The sequence below is a fragment of the Salvelinus fontinalis genome, chromosome 32 (genome assembly GCF_029448725.1).
Source record: "Salvelinus fontinalis isolate EN_2023a chromosome 32, ASM2944872v1, whole genome shotgun sequence".
In the NCBI taxonomy this organism is placed as follows: Eukaryota; Metazoa; Chordata; class Actinopteri; order Salmoniformes; family Salmonidae; genus Salvelinus; species Salvelinus fontinalis.
Genome location: NC_074696.1, coordinates 461,411 through 482,047, shown reverse-complemented (window position 1 = coordinate 482,047; position 20,637 = coordinate 461,411). Strand labels below are relative to the sequence as shown.

The window sequence follows — 20,637 nt, the reverse complement described above, 5'->3', positions numbered from 1 at the left end:
TGGCCAAAGCCCCGCGGGCCCCGGTCTAAACTGCACCACAAATGGAATAGGGTGCCACTTGGGACCTACTGTACAAATGGACAGGAGCAGGAATGCACTCAATTCAGGAAGCAAACTGAAATACCAAGTCAGGAAGCAAACTGAAATACCAAGTCAGGAAGCAAACTGAAATACCAAGTCAGGAAGCAAACTGAAATACCAAGTCAGGAAGCAAACTGAAATACCAAGTCAGGAAGCAAACTGAAATACCAATTCAGGAAGCAAACTGAAATACCAATTCAGGAAGCAAACTGAAATACCAATTCAGGAAGCAAACTGAAATACCAATTCAGGAAGCAAACTGAAATACCAATTCGGGAAGCAAACTGAAATACCAATTCGGGAAGCAAACTGAAATACCAATTCAGGAAGCAAACTGAAATACCAATTCTCATCCTTGAAAATAATAGACAGTGGTACACTGCATTGACCCTAACCCTGGAGATAGTAGTCCACTGCACTGACCCTAACCCTGGAGATAGTAGTCCACTGCACTGACCCTAACCCTGGAGATAGTAGTCCACTGCACTGACCCTAACCCTGGAGATAGTAGTCCACTGCATTGACCCTAACCCTGGAGATAGTAGTCCACTGCACTGACCCTAACCCTGGAGATAGTAGTCCACTGCACTGACCCTAACCCTGGAGATAGTAGTCCACTGCACTGACCCTAACCCTGGAGATAGTCCACTGCACTGACCCTAACCCTGGAGATAGTAGTCCACTGCACTGACCCTAACCCTGGAGATAGTAGTCCACTGCACTGACCCTAACCCTGGAGATAGTAGTCCACTGCACTGACCCTAACCCTGGAGATAGTAGTCCACTGCATTGACCCTAACCCTAGATAGTAGTCCACTGCATTGACCCTAACCCTGGAGATAGTGGTCCACTGTACACGGTCCCTGGGGAGGAAGGGAGGGGATAGTAGATCGAGATTAAAGCTTGGCCGATAAACTGAAAGTTACCGAGACTGACATGTCCTTCCTCTAACCAAAGCAATTTTACTGACGTCCGTAATTTCGATGATTCTAAACGGTTCTAAAAACCATTATTTGCCCTAAACCTGCTACTTGCATCGAAAGTATCTGCCCTGTCTCACTGTAGGCTCTCACTCCCTCTTTGCACACGGAGTGAAGGGAGGGATGCATTTACTGTAAAGGAGAGTGTCAGCTTTATGAGAGTATAGAAAGTATTTCTCAACTCTCAATGTTAAGGAAATAACACCACTTTACTGAGTACGTAATTTAGATGAAGCACCGGCGGTATGAAGTGTAGGCATTTGTTTATTTGTAGGACATTAAATGTACTGTTAGATCAATTGTATGGCTATTTAGCAACAGCTATATGCTACACAATTCACCACCTGAGGAAGTGGGACCTCAAACCACTTGAGTTCCCACTTCCTCAGGTGGTGAATTGTGTAGCATATAGCCTTGGCCAGCAATATGCACAAAAACAGGCAGGCACATGCCTGAACGTGTTAGTTGAAATAGCTAACTTATTTGTCTTATTTCTTGACACTGGAAAAAGTCAGTCATTCTAGAGCCCTGCCGCTAATGGTTTAAAAAAGATGAGCTGGGCTGGAGAGGCCTCTGCTGCTACCTACTGTACCTACAGCTGGAGGTCGACCGATTAAATCGGAATGGACGATTAATTAGGGACGATTTCAAGTTTTCATAACAATCGGTAATTGCCATTTTTGGACACCGATTATGGCCGATTACATTGCACTCCACGAGGAGACTGCGTGGCAGGCTGACTACCTGTTACGCATGTACAGCAAGGAGCCAAGGTAAGTTGCTAGCTAGCATGAAACTTATCTTATAAAAAACAAATCAATCTTAACATAATCACTAGTTAAACTAGTAATATCATCAACCATGTGTAGTTATCTAGCTTGTCCTAAGTTGCATATAATGAAATCACAGCCTACTTCACCAAACGGGGGATGATTTAACAAGCGCATTCGTGAAAAAAGCACTGTCGTTGCACCAATGTGTACCTAACCATAAACATCAACGCCTTTCTGAAAATCAATACACAAGTATACATTTTTAAAACTACATATTTAGTTAATATTGCCTGCTAACATGAATTTCTTTTAGCTAGGGAAATTGAGTTACTTCTCTTGCGTTCTGTGCAAGCAGAGTCAGAGTATATGCAGCAGTTTGGGCCGCCTGGCTCGTTGCGAACTGTGTGAAGACCATTTCTTCCTAACAAAGACCGTAATTAATTTGCCAGAATTGTACATATTTATGACATAACATTGAAGGTTGTCCAAAGTAACAGGAATATTTAGACCACCCATTAGATAAAATAAGGAACGGTTCCGTATTTCACTGAAATAAATGTTTTGTTTTCGAAATTATAGTTTCCGGATTTGACTATATTAATGACCTAAGGCTCGTATTTCTGTGTGTTATTATATTAAAATTAAGTCTATGATTTGATATTTGATAGAGCAGTCTGACTGGGCGATGGTAGGCAGCAGCAGGCTCGTAATCATTCATTCAAACAGCCCTTTCCTGCATTTGCCAGAAGCTCTTCCCTGTGCTTCAAGCATTGCGCTGTTTATGACTTCAAGCCTATGAACTCCTGAGATTAGACTGGCAATACTATAGTGCCTATAAGAACATCCAATAGTCAAAGGTCTATGACATACAAATCGTATAGAGAGAAATAGTCCTATAATAACTACAACCGAAAACTTCTTACCTGGGAATATTGAAGACTCATGTTAAAAGGAACCACCAGCTTTCTCATGTTCTCATGTTCTGAGCAAGGAACTTAAACGTTAGCTTTTTAACATGGAAAATATTAAACTTTTACTTTCTTCACCAACACTTTGTTTTTGCAGTATTTAAACCAAATTGAACATGTTTCATTATTTATTTGAGACTAAATAGATTTTATTGATGTATTATATTAAGTTAAAATAAAAGTGTTCATTCAGTATTGTTGTAATTGTGATTATTACAAATATATAAATAGGCAGATTAATCGGTATCGGCTTTTTTTTGGTCCTCCAATAATCGGTATCGGCGTTGAAAAATCATAATCGGTCGACCTCTAGTAACAGCACAGGTGTACAGTAGGCATCCTGATAAATAAAAATACTAAATGTTCCCTTATATCCCAGCACATAAACCAAGGCAATTTCCTTATGTTGAATTGTACTTTACATGGTGAAAAATACACATTGATTTCATTGTATATCCCATCAGGGGCAAATCTAGATCACACCCACACAGGAAGTATTATTTTAGCAGGTGACCTAAATTATACATTCGAGAAGATTAACAGATGTAGCAATAAAAAAATAAAAAAATAAAAAATAATAATAAATAAGCATAAATGTGCATTTTTTTATTGCTCCTCCAAAGAGGCAAAAGATGTCATCTCTACAAATAATTAATAGGACACATGGAGATGTTCCCAACACCAAAAGACGACTCCTTTTTTCCCTCAAAGTAAAAAAAGCTATTCAAGAATTGACTACATTTTTTCCCCTCCAAAAATTCACTCAACAATTTACTGGATAAAAAAAAAAAGATGATATATTGATATCGAATCATTCTCCGGCATCGTGCTTAATTACACCAAGAGAAAATAATCTTCTGGACCCAAAATTGTATAAATAGGTAAATAAATGTAGACAGAGGACAGACAGAGAAAAGCCGACCCCTGATACAATTTGGGATGCCTTTAAGGTGTACATTAGGGGAATGATAATTTCATAGTCGACAAAAGTTAAATCTGATTTAGAAATTTAAATGAAAGAAAATCAATATCTTACAAAATGCCCATAAATCTTTACAAGGTAAAGAAGTAAATACAATTTTTGAACTTAAGCAGGAATACAATCTTTAACTTTTGAAGAGAGCCAACGACTACAGGCTCAACTCAAATAAAAGTATACTACTTAATGGAAAATAAACCTGGTAAATATCTCGCAGCTCTCACAAAACGAACACATGGTAAACCAAAGTGGTAATTAGAAACAATGCGATTAATTAACATTTGAAAAGCTTCTATGAAAATGTATTAGAATTAAACAGTTTAACGGATCCGATAGCTTTCTTAGACTCAACAACTCCGAAGCAAATATCAGCAGACAAAGAAAAGCTTCAAACCGTGAAGAAGAAATATTAGATAGCGTTAAAACATTTGCATGGAGGAAATCACCAGGAATGGATGGCTTTCCCAAAGAAATATATTCAACATTTTGGGACAAAGTAGTCCCCCTATTTACACAAATGACCACACACTGTCACACAATTCAGTACTTCCTAGTTCCATGTATCAAACAGTTATTTCAGTTAAATTGAAACCAGGAAAATCTGGAGAGTCCCCTGCTGATTATAGACATAAGTTCAATAAATTGTGACAAAATTATAACAAAGCTTATAAGCAATAGAATGGCAAACGTCTTACCAGACTTGTTACATATCAAACAAATGTTTCAGTTGAATACAATATGCAAAAAAACAAGATCTAGCCAAAAAGGTTTTTGATCGTCTTGAATAGTCATCTGTATTCAACACTTTGGAAGCTTTCAACTTTCCAGCTGAAATAATACATTTAATAAAACATATTGAATAAATGTCCTAAAGCAAAAATATACACAAATAATATATTATCTGGTGGAATTGCTTTAGAAAAGAGGGACAAGACAGGGATGTCCTCTCTCCCCCTTCCTGTTTCCTGTTTGCACTAGCAATTGAACCGCTTGCAGAAAGAATTACACAGGACACGAACGTAACAGGTATCAGTATTGATAAACATGAAAATAAACTAAACTTATTTGCAGATGATCTCCTGAAATACATGACAAATATCGAAAACTCAATGCCCCCCTTGCTAAAAATATTTTCAGAATACTCAAATCTCAGGATATAGGAAAACAGCAATCCTTTCAGTAGACCACAAAAAATATGAACTACATAGGATGTTTAATAAGTGACAAAAAACAACAATTATATCAGATAACTTTACTCCATTACTCAACAATATGAAAGCAGATCTAACTAAATTGAATAATCTTCCCATAAATCTTACAGGAACAATAAACCTCTTTAGAATGGCTGCCAAAGTTTTTTTTTTTTTCCGGTAATACCAATTACCCCACAAAGACATTCTTTAAAAAAGTATACTCGGTCATAAGACTTTTTATGTGGGCAAATAAAATTCATAGAATAAAATGGAAAGTTGAACATCTTCCTGAGTCTGAGGATGGTTTTAACCTTCCAGATTGTAATTGTATCAACTCACTACCCAAGGCTTTTACTTGAGACAAATAGTTAAATGCACTAAAGAGGAACAATGGGTACATATTCAAGATGCGCATGCTCATCCCCAGAATCTTTTTCCATCTCTATTTTCAAAGGATAAATCTAAAAACATGAACAATTTCATAGTTAAGAACACTATAAACATATTCTATAAGAACCAATATCCCTCCCTAGAAACACAACCCTATGGAACACTACAACAATATGGAACACTACAACAATCTGGAACACTACAACCCTATGGAACACTACAACAATATGGAACACTACAACATTATGGAACACTACAACATTATGGAACACTAACAATATGGAACACTATAACATTATGGAGCACTACAACAATATGGAACACTAACAATCTGGAACACTACAACAATCTGGAACACTACAACAATCTGGAACACTACAACAATCTGGAACACTACAACAATATAGAACACTACAACAATATGGAACACTATAACAATATGGAACACTATAACAATATGGAACACTATAACATTATGGAGCACTACAACAATATGGAACACTAACAATATGGAACACTAACAATATGGAACACTACAACAATCTGGAACACTACAACAATATGGAACACTACAACATTATGGAACACTAACAATATGGAACACTATAACATTATGGAGCACTACAACAATATGGAACACTAACAATATGGAACACTACAACAATCTGGAACACTACAACAATCTGGAACACTACAACAATCTGGAACACTACAACAATATAGAACACTACAACAATATAGAACACTACAACATTATGGAACACTACAACATTATGGAACACTACAACATTATGGAACACTACAACATTATGGAACACTACAACATTATGGAACACTACAACATTATGGAACACTACAACATTATGGAACACTACAACATTATGGAACACTACAACATTATGGAACACTACAACATTATGGAACACTACAACATTATGGAACACTACAACATTATGGAACACTACAACATTATGGAACACTACAACATTATGGAACACTACAACATTATGGAACACTACAACATTATGGAACACTACAACATTATGGAACACTACAACAATATGGAACACTACAACAATATGGAACACTACAACAATATGGAACACTACAACAATATGGAACACTACAACAATATGGAACACTACAACAATATGGAACACTATAACAATATGGAACACTATAACAATATGGAACACTATAACAATATGGAACACTATAAATATATTCTATAAGAACCAATATCCCTCCCTAGAACCACAACCCTATGGAACACTACAACAATCTGGAACACTACACCAATCTGGAACACTACACCAATCTGGAACACTACAACAATCTGGAACACTACAACATTATGGAACACTACAACATTATGGAACACTACAACATTATGGAACACTACAACATTATGGAACACTACAACATTATGGAACACTACAACAATATGGAACACTACAACAATATGGAACACTACAACATTATGGAACACTACAACATTATGGAACACTACAACAATCTGGAACACTACAACAATCTGGAACACTACAACAATCTGGAACACTACAACAATCTGGAACACTACAACAATCTGGAACACTACAACAATCTGGAACACTACAACAATCTGGAACACTACAACAATCTGGAACACTACAACAATCTGGAACACTACAACAATCTGGAACACTGCAACAATATGGAACACTGCAACAATATGGAACACTGCAACAATATGGAACACTGCAACAATATGGAACACTGCAACAATATGGAACACTGCAACAATATGGAACACTACAACAATATGGAACACTACAACAATATGGAACACTACAACAATATGGAACACTACAACAATATGGAACACTACAACAATATGGAACACTACAACAATATGGAACACTACAACAATATGGAACACTACAACAATATGGAACACTACAACAATATGGAACACTACAACAACATGGAACACTACAACAATATGGAACACTACAACAATATGGAACACTACAACAATATGGAACACTATAACAATATGGAACACTACAACAATATGGAACACTACAACAACATGGAACACTACAACAATATGGAACACTATAACAATATGGAACACTACAACAATATGGAACACTACAACAATATGGAACACTACAACAATATGGAACACTATAACAATATGGAACACTACAACAATATGGAACACTACAACAATATGGAACACTACAACAATATGGAACACTACAACAATATGGAACACTACAACAATATGGAACACTACAACAATATGGAACACTACAACAATATGGAACACTACAACAATATGGAACACTACAACAATATGGAACACTACAACAATATGGAACACTAACAATATGGAACACTACAACAATCTGGAACACTACAACAATATGGAACACTACAACAATATGGAACACTACAACAATATGGAACACTACAACAATATGGAACACCGCAACAATATGGAACACTATAACAATATGGAACACTACAACAATATAGAACACTATAAACATATTCTATAAGAACCAATATCCCTCCCTAGAAACACAAACCTATGGAGCAATCCTTGGATAGCTTTCCAGAATTCACTGATACATTGGAAACTACATTTCTTTACATGATAGAATGTAGATCGTTTCAAATACATACAACTTAAAAGTTACTTATACCTACATTTTGATTTGAAATATGTTAGACATCATCATTGAGTCAGAAAAGAATGCTCATATAATAGGGAAGATATACAAAACCTTGCAGAGATCATATCCAACTGACAATCTTTTAGAATTTTTTTGGGGAAACAAGACTTAAAAAGAATTGACGTTTACATTTACATTTACATTTAAGTCATTTAGCAGACGCTCTTATCCAGAGCGACTTACAAGTACATACATTCATACTTTTTTTGTACTGGCCCCCCGTGGGAATCGAACCCACACCCCTGGCGTTGCAAGCGCCATGCTCTACCAACTGAGCCACACGGGGCCCTTTAGACAAAATGGAGGGAAAGTTGGAGAATAACAAACGAAATTACAGTTAACAAAAATGTACATTAAATCTAGTATAAACTAATGTATAGAATGTATTAAACAAGAGACAAAATTCATAAATTCTACAGCACAATGGCAGAGTCATGTCTTAAGTGTAAAACTAGAAATGACACAATAATTCATACCTTCTGGGAATGCTATGAAATCCAAAAGTTATGGATGGAGCTAGAAAGTTGGCTGTCAGAATTATTACAACGTAAACTTACTTTTTAATACATCTGTCTGCATATTTCAAGACGTGGCATATGGGGGTGTAGTGAGATACCCAATGGACTGGACGATTCTCTTCTCATCACTCATCTTCGAAAAAAAGTATACTAAAAACTTGGACATCAATCATGGAAAATTAGTCTAGAGCCCTGCCACTAACGGAAAAGTCTGGATTTTATCGCTATATTACTTAATGTCCATATCGCCCAGCTCTAATAGAGATGTATGGAAACACTCTCTAATGCATCATATTCACACCATTTTAGATATATGACTCGTTAGCATTCTGCTACTCCAGCCCCTTGATCTAGCATCAGATTTAAGTTGTAGATCACACTGACCTGATCCTAGATTACACTCTTGCATTACTCAGACCTCCACCCTGTTAAAGAGACTCACCTTGTCATTTTGCAGCTCCAGCACTCTGGTTGTGTAGTAAGACTTGACGTCTTCTGAAATCAGCGTTATCAGGAAATGTGTATCTCTGAACGGCATCTCATGCTCGTCCTGCGTTGGCCAATACTGAGCACACTTTTCCTGTCAGGCGGGAAATACAGAAGAGAGTCAGCCAGCCAGCCAGCCAGCCAGTCAGCCAGCCAGCCAGCCAGTCAGCCAGCCAGCCAGTCAGCCAGCCAGCCAGCCAGCCAGTCAGTCAGCCAGTCAGTCAGTCAGCCAGCCAGCCAGCCAGCCAGCCAGCCAGTCAGCCAGCCAGTCAGTCAGTCAGCCAGTCAGTCAGCCAGTCAGCCAGTCAGCCAGTCAGCCAGTCACCTTAGTTGAACGGTGAAGAAAAGATAGGTGTTCCAGTCTTAATAATATTCTGAATAAGCACTATAAGTCATGTTTTATGATAATCAACGTATGTGTAGCCCAGCATTCTACTTAATGCAGTGACAGTCCCTATAAAGACTAAAGCTACAAGGTTTCACTACATTTGATAAAGTTAATCATTCATTTTCTACAAGTCCTTCTAAAATATGGACAACTAGGTTACGTAATGTCATGCTATTAAAAGGCATCTGTTGGCCGTAACAAGACTGAATAGAACCTCATGACAACAATATTCACCCCTGGCTCCTCCTCTTCCAGGAAGAAGGGAAACTAAACTCATGATTCAACACCTACTGCTGCTACTGTGACACAAGATCGCATGAAGGGGAGGTCGGCTCGAGTAGCATCTGAGGCATAAAAGCCTGTGCTTGGGGAACTGTCAGGTCTCCTCTCACAGACCTAACTGCCATCTCAACACCTCCCACCACCAGACCAGGAATTCACTCTCAACCACACAGAGTAGGAGGAAATACCACTCCACAGAAAGTGGCTTTTCACTCGCCCACCTTACCAAAAATAGTGTGATCTGTGTACCACATGCAGGCAATACTAGAAGATAGTAGTTATGCACTCACTGATCCCTTCTCTATGACTCTGTTCAGCATGATGACAGCCTTGGTATTCTGTTCCCAGATCATCAACCAGAAGTGACCACAGGTGTTCCTCAGAGGACCCTGTGGATGACACACAGACAGACCAGACAGACACAAACCCATTAGCTAACCAAGACTACGCATTGGGGAATGTAAGTGCATTTGGGGGTCAGTAAATAATACAAGATATACAAGATATCAACAGTTCTATTTGTAACTTTTCAGGCTTAGAAACATCATTCATATAATATCACACGACCAGGTCAGAGTGCAAACAGATTGTTTTAGTCAATGTGGTAACATTTACTTCCTCCCCTCAACCCCTTCATCCATTTCCTGTTTTCCAGTCATTGCTCTGTAACAACAACACTGTGGCTGTGGTTAAACAGATCTTCCATAACAACCAGTAACAACACCCCTGTGGATAACCAGAACCTCCATAACAACCAGTAACAACACCCCTGTGGATAACCTCCATAACAACCAGTAACATCACCCCTGTGGATAACCAGAACCTCCATAACAACCAGTAACAACACCCCTGTGGTTAACCTCCATAACAACCAGTAACAACACCCCTGTGGATAACCAGAACCTCCATAACAACCAGTAACAACACCCCTGTGGATAACCTCCATAACAACCAGTAACATCACCCCTGTGGATAACCAGAACCTCCATAACAACCAGTAAAACCACCCCTGTGGTTAACCTCCATAACAACCAGTAACATCACCCCTGTGGATAACCAGAACCTCCATAACAACCAGTAACACCACCCCTGTGGTTAACCAGAACCTCCATAACAACCAGTAACACCACCCCTGTGGTTAACCAGAACCTCCATAACAACCAGTAACACCACCCCTGTGGTTAACCTCCATAACAACCAGTAACAACACCCCTGTGGTTAACCAGAACCTCCATAACAACCAGTAACATCACCCCTGTGATTAACCAGAACCTCCATAACAACCAGTAACAACACCCCTGTGGTTAACCTCCATAACAACCAGTAACAACACCCCTGTGGTTAACCAGAACCTTCATAACAACCAGTAACATCACCCCTGTGGTTAACCAGAACCTCCATAACAACCAGTAACAACACCCCTGTGGTTAACCAGAACCTCCATAACAACCAGTAACAACACCCCTGTGGATAACCTCCATAACAACCAGTAACATCACCCCTGTGGATAACCTCCATAACAACCAGTAACAACACCCCTGTGGTTAACCATAACCTCCATAACAACCAGTAACATGACCCCTGTGGATAACCAGAACCTCCATAACAACCAGTAACACCACCCCTGTGGATAACCAGAACCTTCATAACAACCAGTAACATCACCCCTGTGGTTAACCTCCATAACAACCAGTAACACCACCCCTGTGGTTAACCTCCATAACAACCAGTAACAACACCCCTGTGGTTAACCATAACCTCCATAACAACCAGTAACACCACCCCTGTGGTTAACCTCCATAACAACCAGTAACAACACCCCTGTGGTTAACCATAACCTCCATAACAACCAGTAACACCACCCCTGTGGTTAACCTCCATAACAACCAGTAACAACACCCCTGTGGTTAACCATAACCTCCATAACAACCAGTAACATCACCCCTGTGGTTAACCAGAACCTCCATAACAACCAGTAACAACACCCCTGTGGTTAACCTCCATAACAACCAGTAACAACACCCCTGTGGTTAACCTCCATAACAACCAGTAACAACACCCCTGTGGTTAACCTCCATAACAACCAGTAACAACACCCCTGTGGATAACCAGAACCTCCATAACAACCAGTAACATCACCCCTGTGGATAACCAGAACCTCCATAACAACCAGTAACAACACCCCTGTGGTTAACCAGAACCTCCATAACAACCAGTAACACCACCCCTGTGGATAACCTCCATAACAACCAGTAACAACACCCCTGTGGATAACCTTCATAACAACACCCCTGTGGTTAACCAGAACCTCCATAACAACCAGTAACACCACCCCTGTGGATAACCTCCATAACAACCAGTAACAACACCCCTGTGGATAACCTCCATAACAACCAGTAACAACACCCCTGTGGTTAACCAGAACCTCCATAACAACCAGTAACACCACCCCTGTGGTTAACCAGAACCTCCATAACAACCAGTAACAACACCCCTGTGGTTAACCAGAACCTCCATAACAACCAGTAACATCACCCCTGTGGTTAACCTCCATAACAACCAGTAACACCCCTGTGGTTAACCTCCATAACAACCAGTAACAACACCCCTGTGGTTAACCTCCATAAAAACCAGTAACATCACCCCTGTGGTTAACCAGAACCTCCATAACAACCAGTAACACCCCTGTGGTTAACCAGAACCTTCATAACAACCAGTAACATCACCCCTGTGGTTAACCTCCATAACAACCAGTAACATCACCCCTGTGGTTAACCTCCATAACAACCAGTAACATCACCCCTGTGGTTAACCTCCATAACAACCAGTAACAACACCCCTGTGGTTAACCAGAACCTCCATAACAACCAGTAACATCACCCCTGTGGTTAACCAGAACCTCCATAACAACCAGTAACAACACCCCTGTGGTTAACCTCCATAACAACCAGTAACAACACCCCTGTGGATAACCAGAACCTCCATAACAACCAGTAACAACACCCCTGTGGTTAACCAGAACCTTCATAACAACCAGTAACATCACCCCTGTGGATAACCTCCATAACAACCAGTAACATCACCCCTGTGGTTAACCTCCATAACAACCAGTAACAACACCCCTGTGGTTAACCAGAACCTCCATAACAACCAGTAACACCACCCCTGTGGTTAACCAGAACCTCCATAACAACCAGTAACAACACCCCTGTGGTTAACCTCCATAACAACCAGTAACATCACCCCTGTGGTTAACCAGAACCTCCATAACAACCAGTAACAACACCCCTGTGGTTAACCTCCATAACAACCAGTAACACCACCCCTGTGGTTAACCTCCATAACAACCAGTAACACCACCCCTGTGGTTAACCTCCATAACAACCAGTAACAACACCCCTGTGGTTAACCTCCATAACAACCAGTAACAACACCCCTGTGGTTAACCTCCATAACAACCAGTAACAACACCCCTGTGGTTAACCTCCATAACAACCAGTAACAACACCCCTGTGGTTAACCAGAACCTCGATAACAACCAGTAACATCACCCCTGTGGTTAACCTCCATAACAACCAGTAACAACACCCCTGTGGTTAACCAGAACCTCCATAACAACCAGTAACAACACCCCTGTGGTTAACCAGAACCTCCATAACAACCAGTAACACCACCCCTGTGGATAACCAGAACCTCCATAACAACCAGTAACAACACCCCTGTGGATAACCAGAACCTCCATAACAACCAGTAACAACACCCCTGTGGATAACCAGAACCTCCATAACAACCAGTAACAACACCCCTGTGGATAACCAGAACCTCCATAACAACCAGTAACAACACCCCTGTGGTTAACCTCCATAACAACCAGTAACATCACCCCTGTGGTTAACCTCCATAACAACCAGTAACAACACCCCTGTGGTTAACCAGAACCTCCATAACAACCAGTAACAACACCCCTGTGGTTAACCTCCATAACAACCAGTAACATCACCCCTGTGGTTAACCAGAACCTTCATAACCTGTGTGTTCCGTGATTTACTCACTGTAAATCAAGTGTTCAGTTAAATCAAGTGTTCAGTTAAATCAAGTGTTCAGTTAAATCAAGTGTTCAGTTAAATCAAGTGTTCAGTTAAATCAAGTGTTCAGTTAAATCAAGTGTTCAGTTAAATCAAGTCTTCAGTTAAATCAAGTCTTCAGTTAAATCAAGTGTTCAGTTAAATCAAGTGTTCAGTTAAATCAAGTGTTCAGTTAAATCAAGTCTTCTGTTAATCGTTACATTGGTTAATCAAGTGTTCTGTTAAATCAAGTGTTCGTTCTGAAATTCTTCGGGACCGGTGTCCCTTCCACGGGACAGTTGAGCTAACGTAGGCTAATGTGATTAGCATGAGGTTGTAAGTAACAAGAACATTTCCCAGGACATAGACATATCTGATGTTGGCAGAAAGCTTACATTCTTGTTAATCTCCCTGCACTGTCCAATTTACAGTAGCTATTACAGTGAAATAATACCATGCTATTGTTTGAGGAGAGTGCACCATTTGGAACATAAAAAGTTATTAATAAACAAATTAGGCACATTTGGGTAGTCTTGACAATTTTTTTTACATAAATAAAATGGCTCATTGGATCAGTCTAAAACTTTGCACATTCACTGATGCCATCTAGCGGGCAAAATCTAAATTGCAGCTGGGCTGGTATAATACACTATGGCCTTTCTCTTGCATTTCAAACATGATGGTACAAATACAAAAGAACGGTTCATTTTTTCTTTGTATTATCTTTTACCAGATCGATTGTGTTATATTCTCCTACATTCCTTTCACATTTCGATAAACTTCAGTGTTTCCTTTCAAATGGTACCAAGAATATGCATATCCTTGATTCAGGGCCTGAGCTACAGGCAGTTAGATTTGGGTATGTCATTTTAGGAGAAAATTGAAAAAAATGGGCTTGTTCTGTTAATCAAGTGCTTGTTCTGTTAACAGGTAATCTGTTACATCAATTATTCTGTTCATCAAGTGTTCTTTGTGTTCATCAAGTGTTCGTTCGGGTTAATCAAGTGTTCTGTTAATTAGTGTTCATTCTGTTAATTAGTGTTCAATCTGTTAATTAGTGTTCATCAAGTGTCGGTGCTGTTCATCAAGTGTCGGTGCTGTTCATCAAGTGTCGGTGCTGTTCATCAAGTGTCGGTGCTGTTCATCAAGTGTCGGTGCTGTTCATCAAGTGTCGGGGCTGTTCATCAAGTGTCGGGGCTGTTCATCAAGTGTCGGTGCTGTTCATCAAGTGTCGGTGCTGTTCATCAAGTGTCGGTGCTGTTCATCAAGTGTCAGTGCTGTTCATCAAGAACTGATATAGAAGTCAGACGTAGTTGGACTGTAGGACTGTAGATGGGTGCAATAAAAACAAAGTAGACAAAAACTGAACGGACAACAATACGAAGAGAACGGACAACAATACGAAGAGAACGGACAACAATACGAAGAGAACGGACAACAATAAGAAGAGAGCGGACAACAATACGAAGAGAGCGGACAACAATACGAAGAGAACGGACAACAATACGAAGAGAACGGACAACAATATGAAGAGAACGGACAACAATACGAAGAGAACGGACAACAATACGAAGAGAACGGACAACAATATGAAGAGAACGGACAACAATACGAAGAGAACGGACAACAATAAGAAGAGAGCGGACAACAATAAGAACAGAATGGACAAGTCACCTGAGTTAAAATGTAGCTCCTCTGGGCCTCCTCCATGACCACCAGGCTGGCGTTGATGTAGTCGTTCTCTGTGTTCTCCAGTTTAACCCTGCTGTGATCAACTACACAGACAACCACAGAGGAGAGAAGTAATATATGACCAACATATCCAAGTGAAAGACAAGTTCATGTATGTATTGCATTGCTGCAAAATGAATTGCCTCATTGAGGACAAAGTTTTCTGAATCTGAAGTTGGTATCATACTGCAATCAATGTGGTATGGTTCAAGACAACAACGAAACATTTTAAAGAACAAGATATAAAAGGAGTATTAAGTCACTTACATGGACTGACATCTCTGTATCGGTTCCGGTTGCGATTTTCTGGATATTTAGCAACTTTTAAAGGGCATTCATGGGACTGATTCCGTATTTCCTGCAAAAAAAAAAACGGTTTAGTCATCACAGACTAATAGACTATGAATTGTTCCTCTGTAGGCCTACTGTACCATGAGGTTTCTGAAGACACACAGGGTCAGACTACTTTCGATATTCACAGAACCAGAACATGTTGAGTTACTGTAGATCCTCTGGTCACACTTGCTGATTGGATGGCCGATGCTGTGGGAACTCAATGGAGCCTTATGCATTACTGGTAAGATAATGGTTTAGGTTTGGGGGCCAATTTTAGTAGTTTGTGAATAGTGGATGTCAGAAGAGCAGGAATTCCTTATTGATCAGGAATAATCTCATCCCTAAAAATAATCATGACAAAGGCAGGTTTCTTCAGCACAACTGACTGGTCAAGGAGGGGAAACAAACTTACAGCGAATGGCAGTTAATCATCTTTAGGAGTGTCGTTAAAAGAATTAAACACAGCGGATTACTATCAAATCATGATAACACAATTTGCCACACTAGGCAGCAACCAATGGATGTTTAAAAGGTTAAAACCGTTGACCAACAAATGCAGGAAATAGTTGTAATCTGCGATTCTCCAAATAAACACTTGTGCTAACTAGTTGGAACCACCAGCAAGGGTTTGAAGCTGTTGACAAACGATGTGTTTGTAGCCGTCGATCTAATCTTACTATGGATAAGAGAACAACCGTCAGCCAAATAGCTAGCTAGATAAACCTCTTAGCGAGGATATCGTTAGTAACCGCATGCATGCGCACGCTAAAAACTCCAGATTGCTGCCACTCGGCTTTGGAGTCTGGCTGAGTATTGTTGTGCGCCATCACCGAAAAGAGATGTCTAAAGAAAGCAAAGTAAAAGGCAACAAGAGAACAATAAACATCCGTGCGGATTTCTACAAATAGCTGCTTTTTTTGAGTGCGTAAATAGCAGCTGACACTGGTGCTGCTAGCTGCATCAGCTAAGCTAACAGACAGGCCAACAGCTAGCTAACTTACTATGTATAAATTCTGCCACCGGCCCTCTGAATCCATGTCCTCAAAGTCCTGGTCCATTTTTTAAAGTGTTATTTTATCAATAAGGATGATAACTAGAAATGATTTAAGTCATTACTTGTTATAAAACAAAGCCATTCGCCAAAAAAAAAAAAAAAAACGATACAGACTTTGTCAGTGTAGTTGACGTCTAACACGGGCGTAATGTACGCATGCGCCAGAAAGGGTCCTTCGGTATCGTTTTCCCTACTTACCACAGCCACAAATCCAGCCCATTTCTACAATTTCTCATTTTAAACTGTGATTTTCAATCTAGCCTTAACTGCTAACATTATGCCTAACCTTAAATTAAGACCGAAAATCTATTTGTATGCATTTTTACCTTATTGACTTTGTGGTTACTAGAGGAAACCTTCGGTATCTTTTCAAAAACAAAGATTTTTTATGTCATTCGAGATAATAAATGCTCACTTTAAGGCACATAGTGACTACGGCCTGGTTTCGAGAGAATAATTAATTAATATAGTTTGGGACTATGATATAGTTTGCATCGGCACAATTGGGCAGACAAATATTATGAAGATAGAGGTGGGGTATTTCAGCTAAAGCTTAGCAGTGAAACGACTCTTTATAAAAATGGCGCCGACCAATGCAACCTGTCCCATAGTATAGTAAACTCACATGTAACGTGGTTTAGTTGTTGCTACATTTATCGAGCAGGCTTTTCACCAAACAGCAATGTTTGTCGCTCGAAGTATTGCAGCGGACCACAAGGATCTTATTCATGATGTTTCATATGATTTCCATGGCCGGAGAATGGCAACTTGCTCTAGTGACCAAAGTGTCAAGGTAAAGTAAAGAAAGCTCTGAACTAGTTAGACAGCTAACAACAAACCAATCCTTTTGAATCCCCTGATCTTACATTTACTTTCTAAATACAAGCCAGCTAGTTAGTTCTTCTTGGCAAACCCATCTGTTTGAAATAACCCTGTCCCTTATATCCATCATTTAAGGTGTGGGACAAGAGTGACAACGGAGAGTGGAACTGCACTGCCAGTTGGAAGGTAACGTTTATATTCCGTTTCACTGCCAGTTGGAAGGTAACGTTTATATTCCGTTTCACTGCCAGTTGGAAGGTAACGTTTATATTCCGTTTCACTGCCAGTTGGAAGGTAGCTAGGTAACGCTTCTGTTCATTTTCAGTTCATCAGTATGACCATCACAATTAGAATAGGGATGCACCAATATGACATTTTGGCCGATACGATATCCGATATTTTACTTGCCAAAAAGAAAATGTGCGGTTAAGCATTCTAGTACAGTTAAATAGTTGAAACACACACAGGGACCAAAAAGTTATTTTGTTGGTAATTTATGCATGTCCCCATTACCAGTAAAATCAAAACCCATTTCTTTCACTTTGCTGTGCTGTTTCATTGTTCAGTTGTTCAGTTGTTTCATTCTAAACCAGGATTTCATCATACATGTCTAGCAGGGAAGTTTCAGCTCTGTCTGTCTGTGGCTTCTTTTCTCATGTGTCCTCTTCCTCGGGGGGCACTGTGTCCGTTTCCATCTTGCCCAGCTATGTCTAACATTTCACGTAAACCCTGTTTCTTGTCTGCATCAAAGTAGAAGTCCTTGTACCTAGCATCGAGCATGGTGGCGACCCAGTAAAGAGGCTCAGAGAGAATGTCACAGAATCGCTTGTTCACAGCTTCTAGTAGAGTACTTTTGCAAGTTTTAACCCCACGGTCTATGTCGGCAGTTTTGTTGAGCAGGCGTTTCAATGCCATGACCGAGGGTATCACGTCTGCTGCAAACGCAGTTCATGAGATTATTTCTTGAGTCAGTTGTTCGAATGGAGCTAGGAGTGTGTGTTCATGTTTTCAATGAGAGTCCACTGATTTGTACTGATTGCTGCAGGTAACTCATAGTCGGCTGCGTACACGCCAAGCAATCGTTTTTGTTCCAGCAGGCTCTCCGTCATGTAAGAAGTACTGTTCCGTCTTGCTTAAGCCTTTTCGTTGTCACTCCAAGCTGCTCCTGTATTGCTTGACGGCGGCTGTATGCTAGCTGTGAGTGTTTAAAAGGACCCTTCCTACCTGTTGCCACTGTCAGATGTGCTGCGTTGAGCCAAAACACCTTCGTTCACAGCCAGTTGCAGCGTGTGTGCCATGCATGGCAAACTGGCCACTCCGCATTGTTCCAAAGCCTTTGTCATGTTCCGTGCATTATCACGTAGCGTAGCACAGCGTGTACTTTGTTCCTGGAGATTTTCCAAGTTTCAAACATGTTCTGAAATGCCATTGAAATGGCAGCAGCGGTATGAGAACCAGCATGCAATACGGCTTTCCTCAGAACTAAATCCTCATCGACCCACTGTGCTGTCAGACTCGGCATGCTCATGGGGCTGACATCGCTGGTCCAAATGTCAGTCGTGAAGCTAATAGCAGTGACGCCCATAACAAGTAGCTCATAGATGTGCGTTTCAACAATCCTGTGTAACGCCAGTAGGGCAACATCTGAAAAATAGCGCCTACTTGGTAGTGTGTACCCGGGGCCCGAGGTGCTCGACCAGTCGGCAAAAGCCAACATCATCCACGACAGAGAACAATTGATTGTCAAGGGCAATGAATTCCATTATCATGGCGTTAATGAATTTTGCCTTAAAGTTGTCCAGCTGAAATGTTCTTACGCTTTCAAATGACTGCTGGACTTGAACTTGTTTAGTTGTTGGAAGTGTTCGCTTAGTTTATTCTGCTTTTGTTCTGAGTAGTCGCTGAACGTCTGGGGGTGATGCAACTTCAAATGAGGAATTAGGTTTGTGGTATTGAAAAAGGTCACTGTCTCCCCTCGTGAAATAATAGCAGCACAAACGTTGCATATGGCCTTTTTGTTATCTTCCTTTAAAACTAACAAAATAGATCCATACAGCAGACGTTGTGGGCTAAGTTAGGAATGCTGTGTTGCATATGTAGCGTCATTACGTCATCTACCTATGTTATACAGGAATGCATGTCAGCTTCGACATCGGTTTTGCACATCGGCGTTAAACTAGACATTTACATTTACATTTAAGTCATTTAGCAGACGCTCTTATCCAGAGCGACTTACAAATTGGTGCATTCACCTTATGACATCCAGTGGAACAGCCACTTTACAATAGTGCATCTAGATCTTTTAAGGGGGGGGGGGGGGGGGCAGAAGGATTGCTTTATCCTATCCTAGGTATTCCTTGAAGAGGTGGGGTTTCAGGTGTCTCCGGAAGGTGGTGATTGACTCCGCTGTCCTGGCGTCGTGAGGGAGTTTGTTCCACCATTGGGGTGCCAGAGCAGCGAACTATACATGGAGCCGATGCCGATTTTGCCGTCCGATTGTATCGTGCATCCCTAAATTGGACACATTTCACAAGAGAGAAACGCAGTATATTTGTTCTGCTGAAGAAAAGTCTGAACTAATTAGGCTACATAAAGACAAATGCTTTTGCGTTATTGTATGTTGAAAGTGGAGGTGGTGGAGGCAGGGCATGACATCATCTTTATTCTCTCTGTCCAGACCCATAGTGGATCAGTATGGAGGGTGACCTGGGCCCATCCTGAGTTTGGTCAGGTGCTGGCCTCCTGCTCCTTCGACCGGACCGCTGCTGTGTGGGAGGAGATAGTTGGGGAGTCCAATGACAAACAGAGAGGACTCAGTCACTGGGTGAGAATTGAGAAGGAAAGAGCCAGTTAGTGGACAAGTTTA

General features: G+C 40.4%; 2 protein-coding genes and 1 non-coding gene across 34 annotated transcripts in view; 1 reads left to right on the top strand and 2 right to left on the bottom strand.

Moving 5' to 3' along the window:
- ptpn2b (protein tyrosine phosphatase non-receptor type 2b) overlaps nucleotides 1–17,050 on the bottom strand; it is a 45,021-nt gene extending 27,971 nt beyond the window's left edge. Inside the window, exons 1-5 of one of the 2 annotated variants that reach the window (XM_055893172.1) lie at nucleotides 16,897–17,050; nucleotides 15,827–15,917; nucleotides 15,503–15,603; nucleotides 10,055–10,153; nucleotides 9,051–9,188 (exon numbers count right to left, since the gene is read on the bottom strand). In XM_055893172.1, coding sequence (XP_055749147.1) covers nucleotides 9,051–9,188; nucleotides 10,055–10,153; nucleotides 15,503–15,603; nucleotides 15,827–15,917; nucleotides 16,897–16,953 — 486 coding nt within the window. In that variant the 5' untranslated portion in view covers nucleotides 16,954–17,050. Of the gene's footprint in view, nucleotides 1–9,050; nucleotides 9,189–10,054; nucleotides 10,154–15,502; nucleotides 15,604–15,826; nucleotides 15,918–15,990; nucleotides 16,820–16,896 lie in introns of those variants that run through there. The other variant, XM_055893171.1, reaches the window with a different exon arrangement.
- trnaa-ugc (transfer RNA alanine (anticodon UGC)) lies at nucleotides 8,303–8,378 on the bottom strand. Its single transcript has one exon. It is a non-coding gene; the product is annotated as a tRNA-Ala (tRNA).
- A 77-nt stretch (nucleotides 17,051–17,127) lies between the features above and the next one.
- Nucleotides 17,128–20,637, top strand: part of seh1l (SEH1-like (S. cerevisiae)) — a 37,143-nt gene continuing 33,633 nt past the window's right edge. For 30 of the 31 annotated variants that reach the window (XR_008755583.1, XR_008755581.1, XR_008755575.1 and 27 more), the window contains exons 1-3: nucleotides 17,130–17,742; nucleotides 17,907–17,957; nucleotides 20,449–20,595. Coding sequence is in view for 3 of the 31 variants with exons in the window: in XM_055893173.1 (XP_055749148.1) it covers nucleotides 17,632–17,742; nucleotides 17,907–17,957; nucleotides 20,449–20,595 (309 nt within the window). In the remaining 28 variants the exon portion in view is untranslated. Of the gene's footprint in view, nucleotides 17,743–17,906; nucleotides 17,958–20,448; nucleotides 20,596–20,637 lie in introns of all 31 variants that reach the window. The other variant, XM_055893176.1, reaches the window with a different exon arrangement.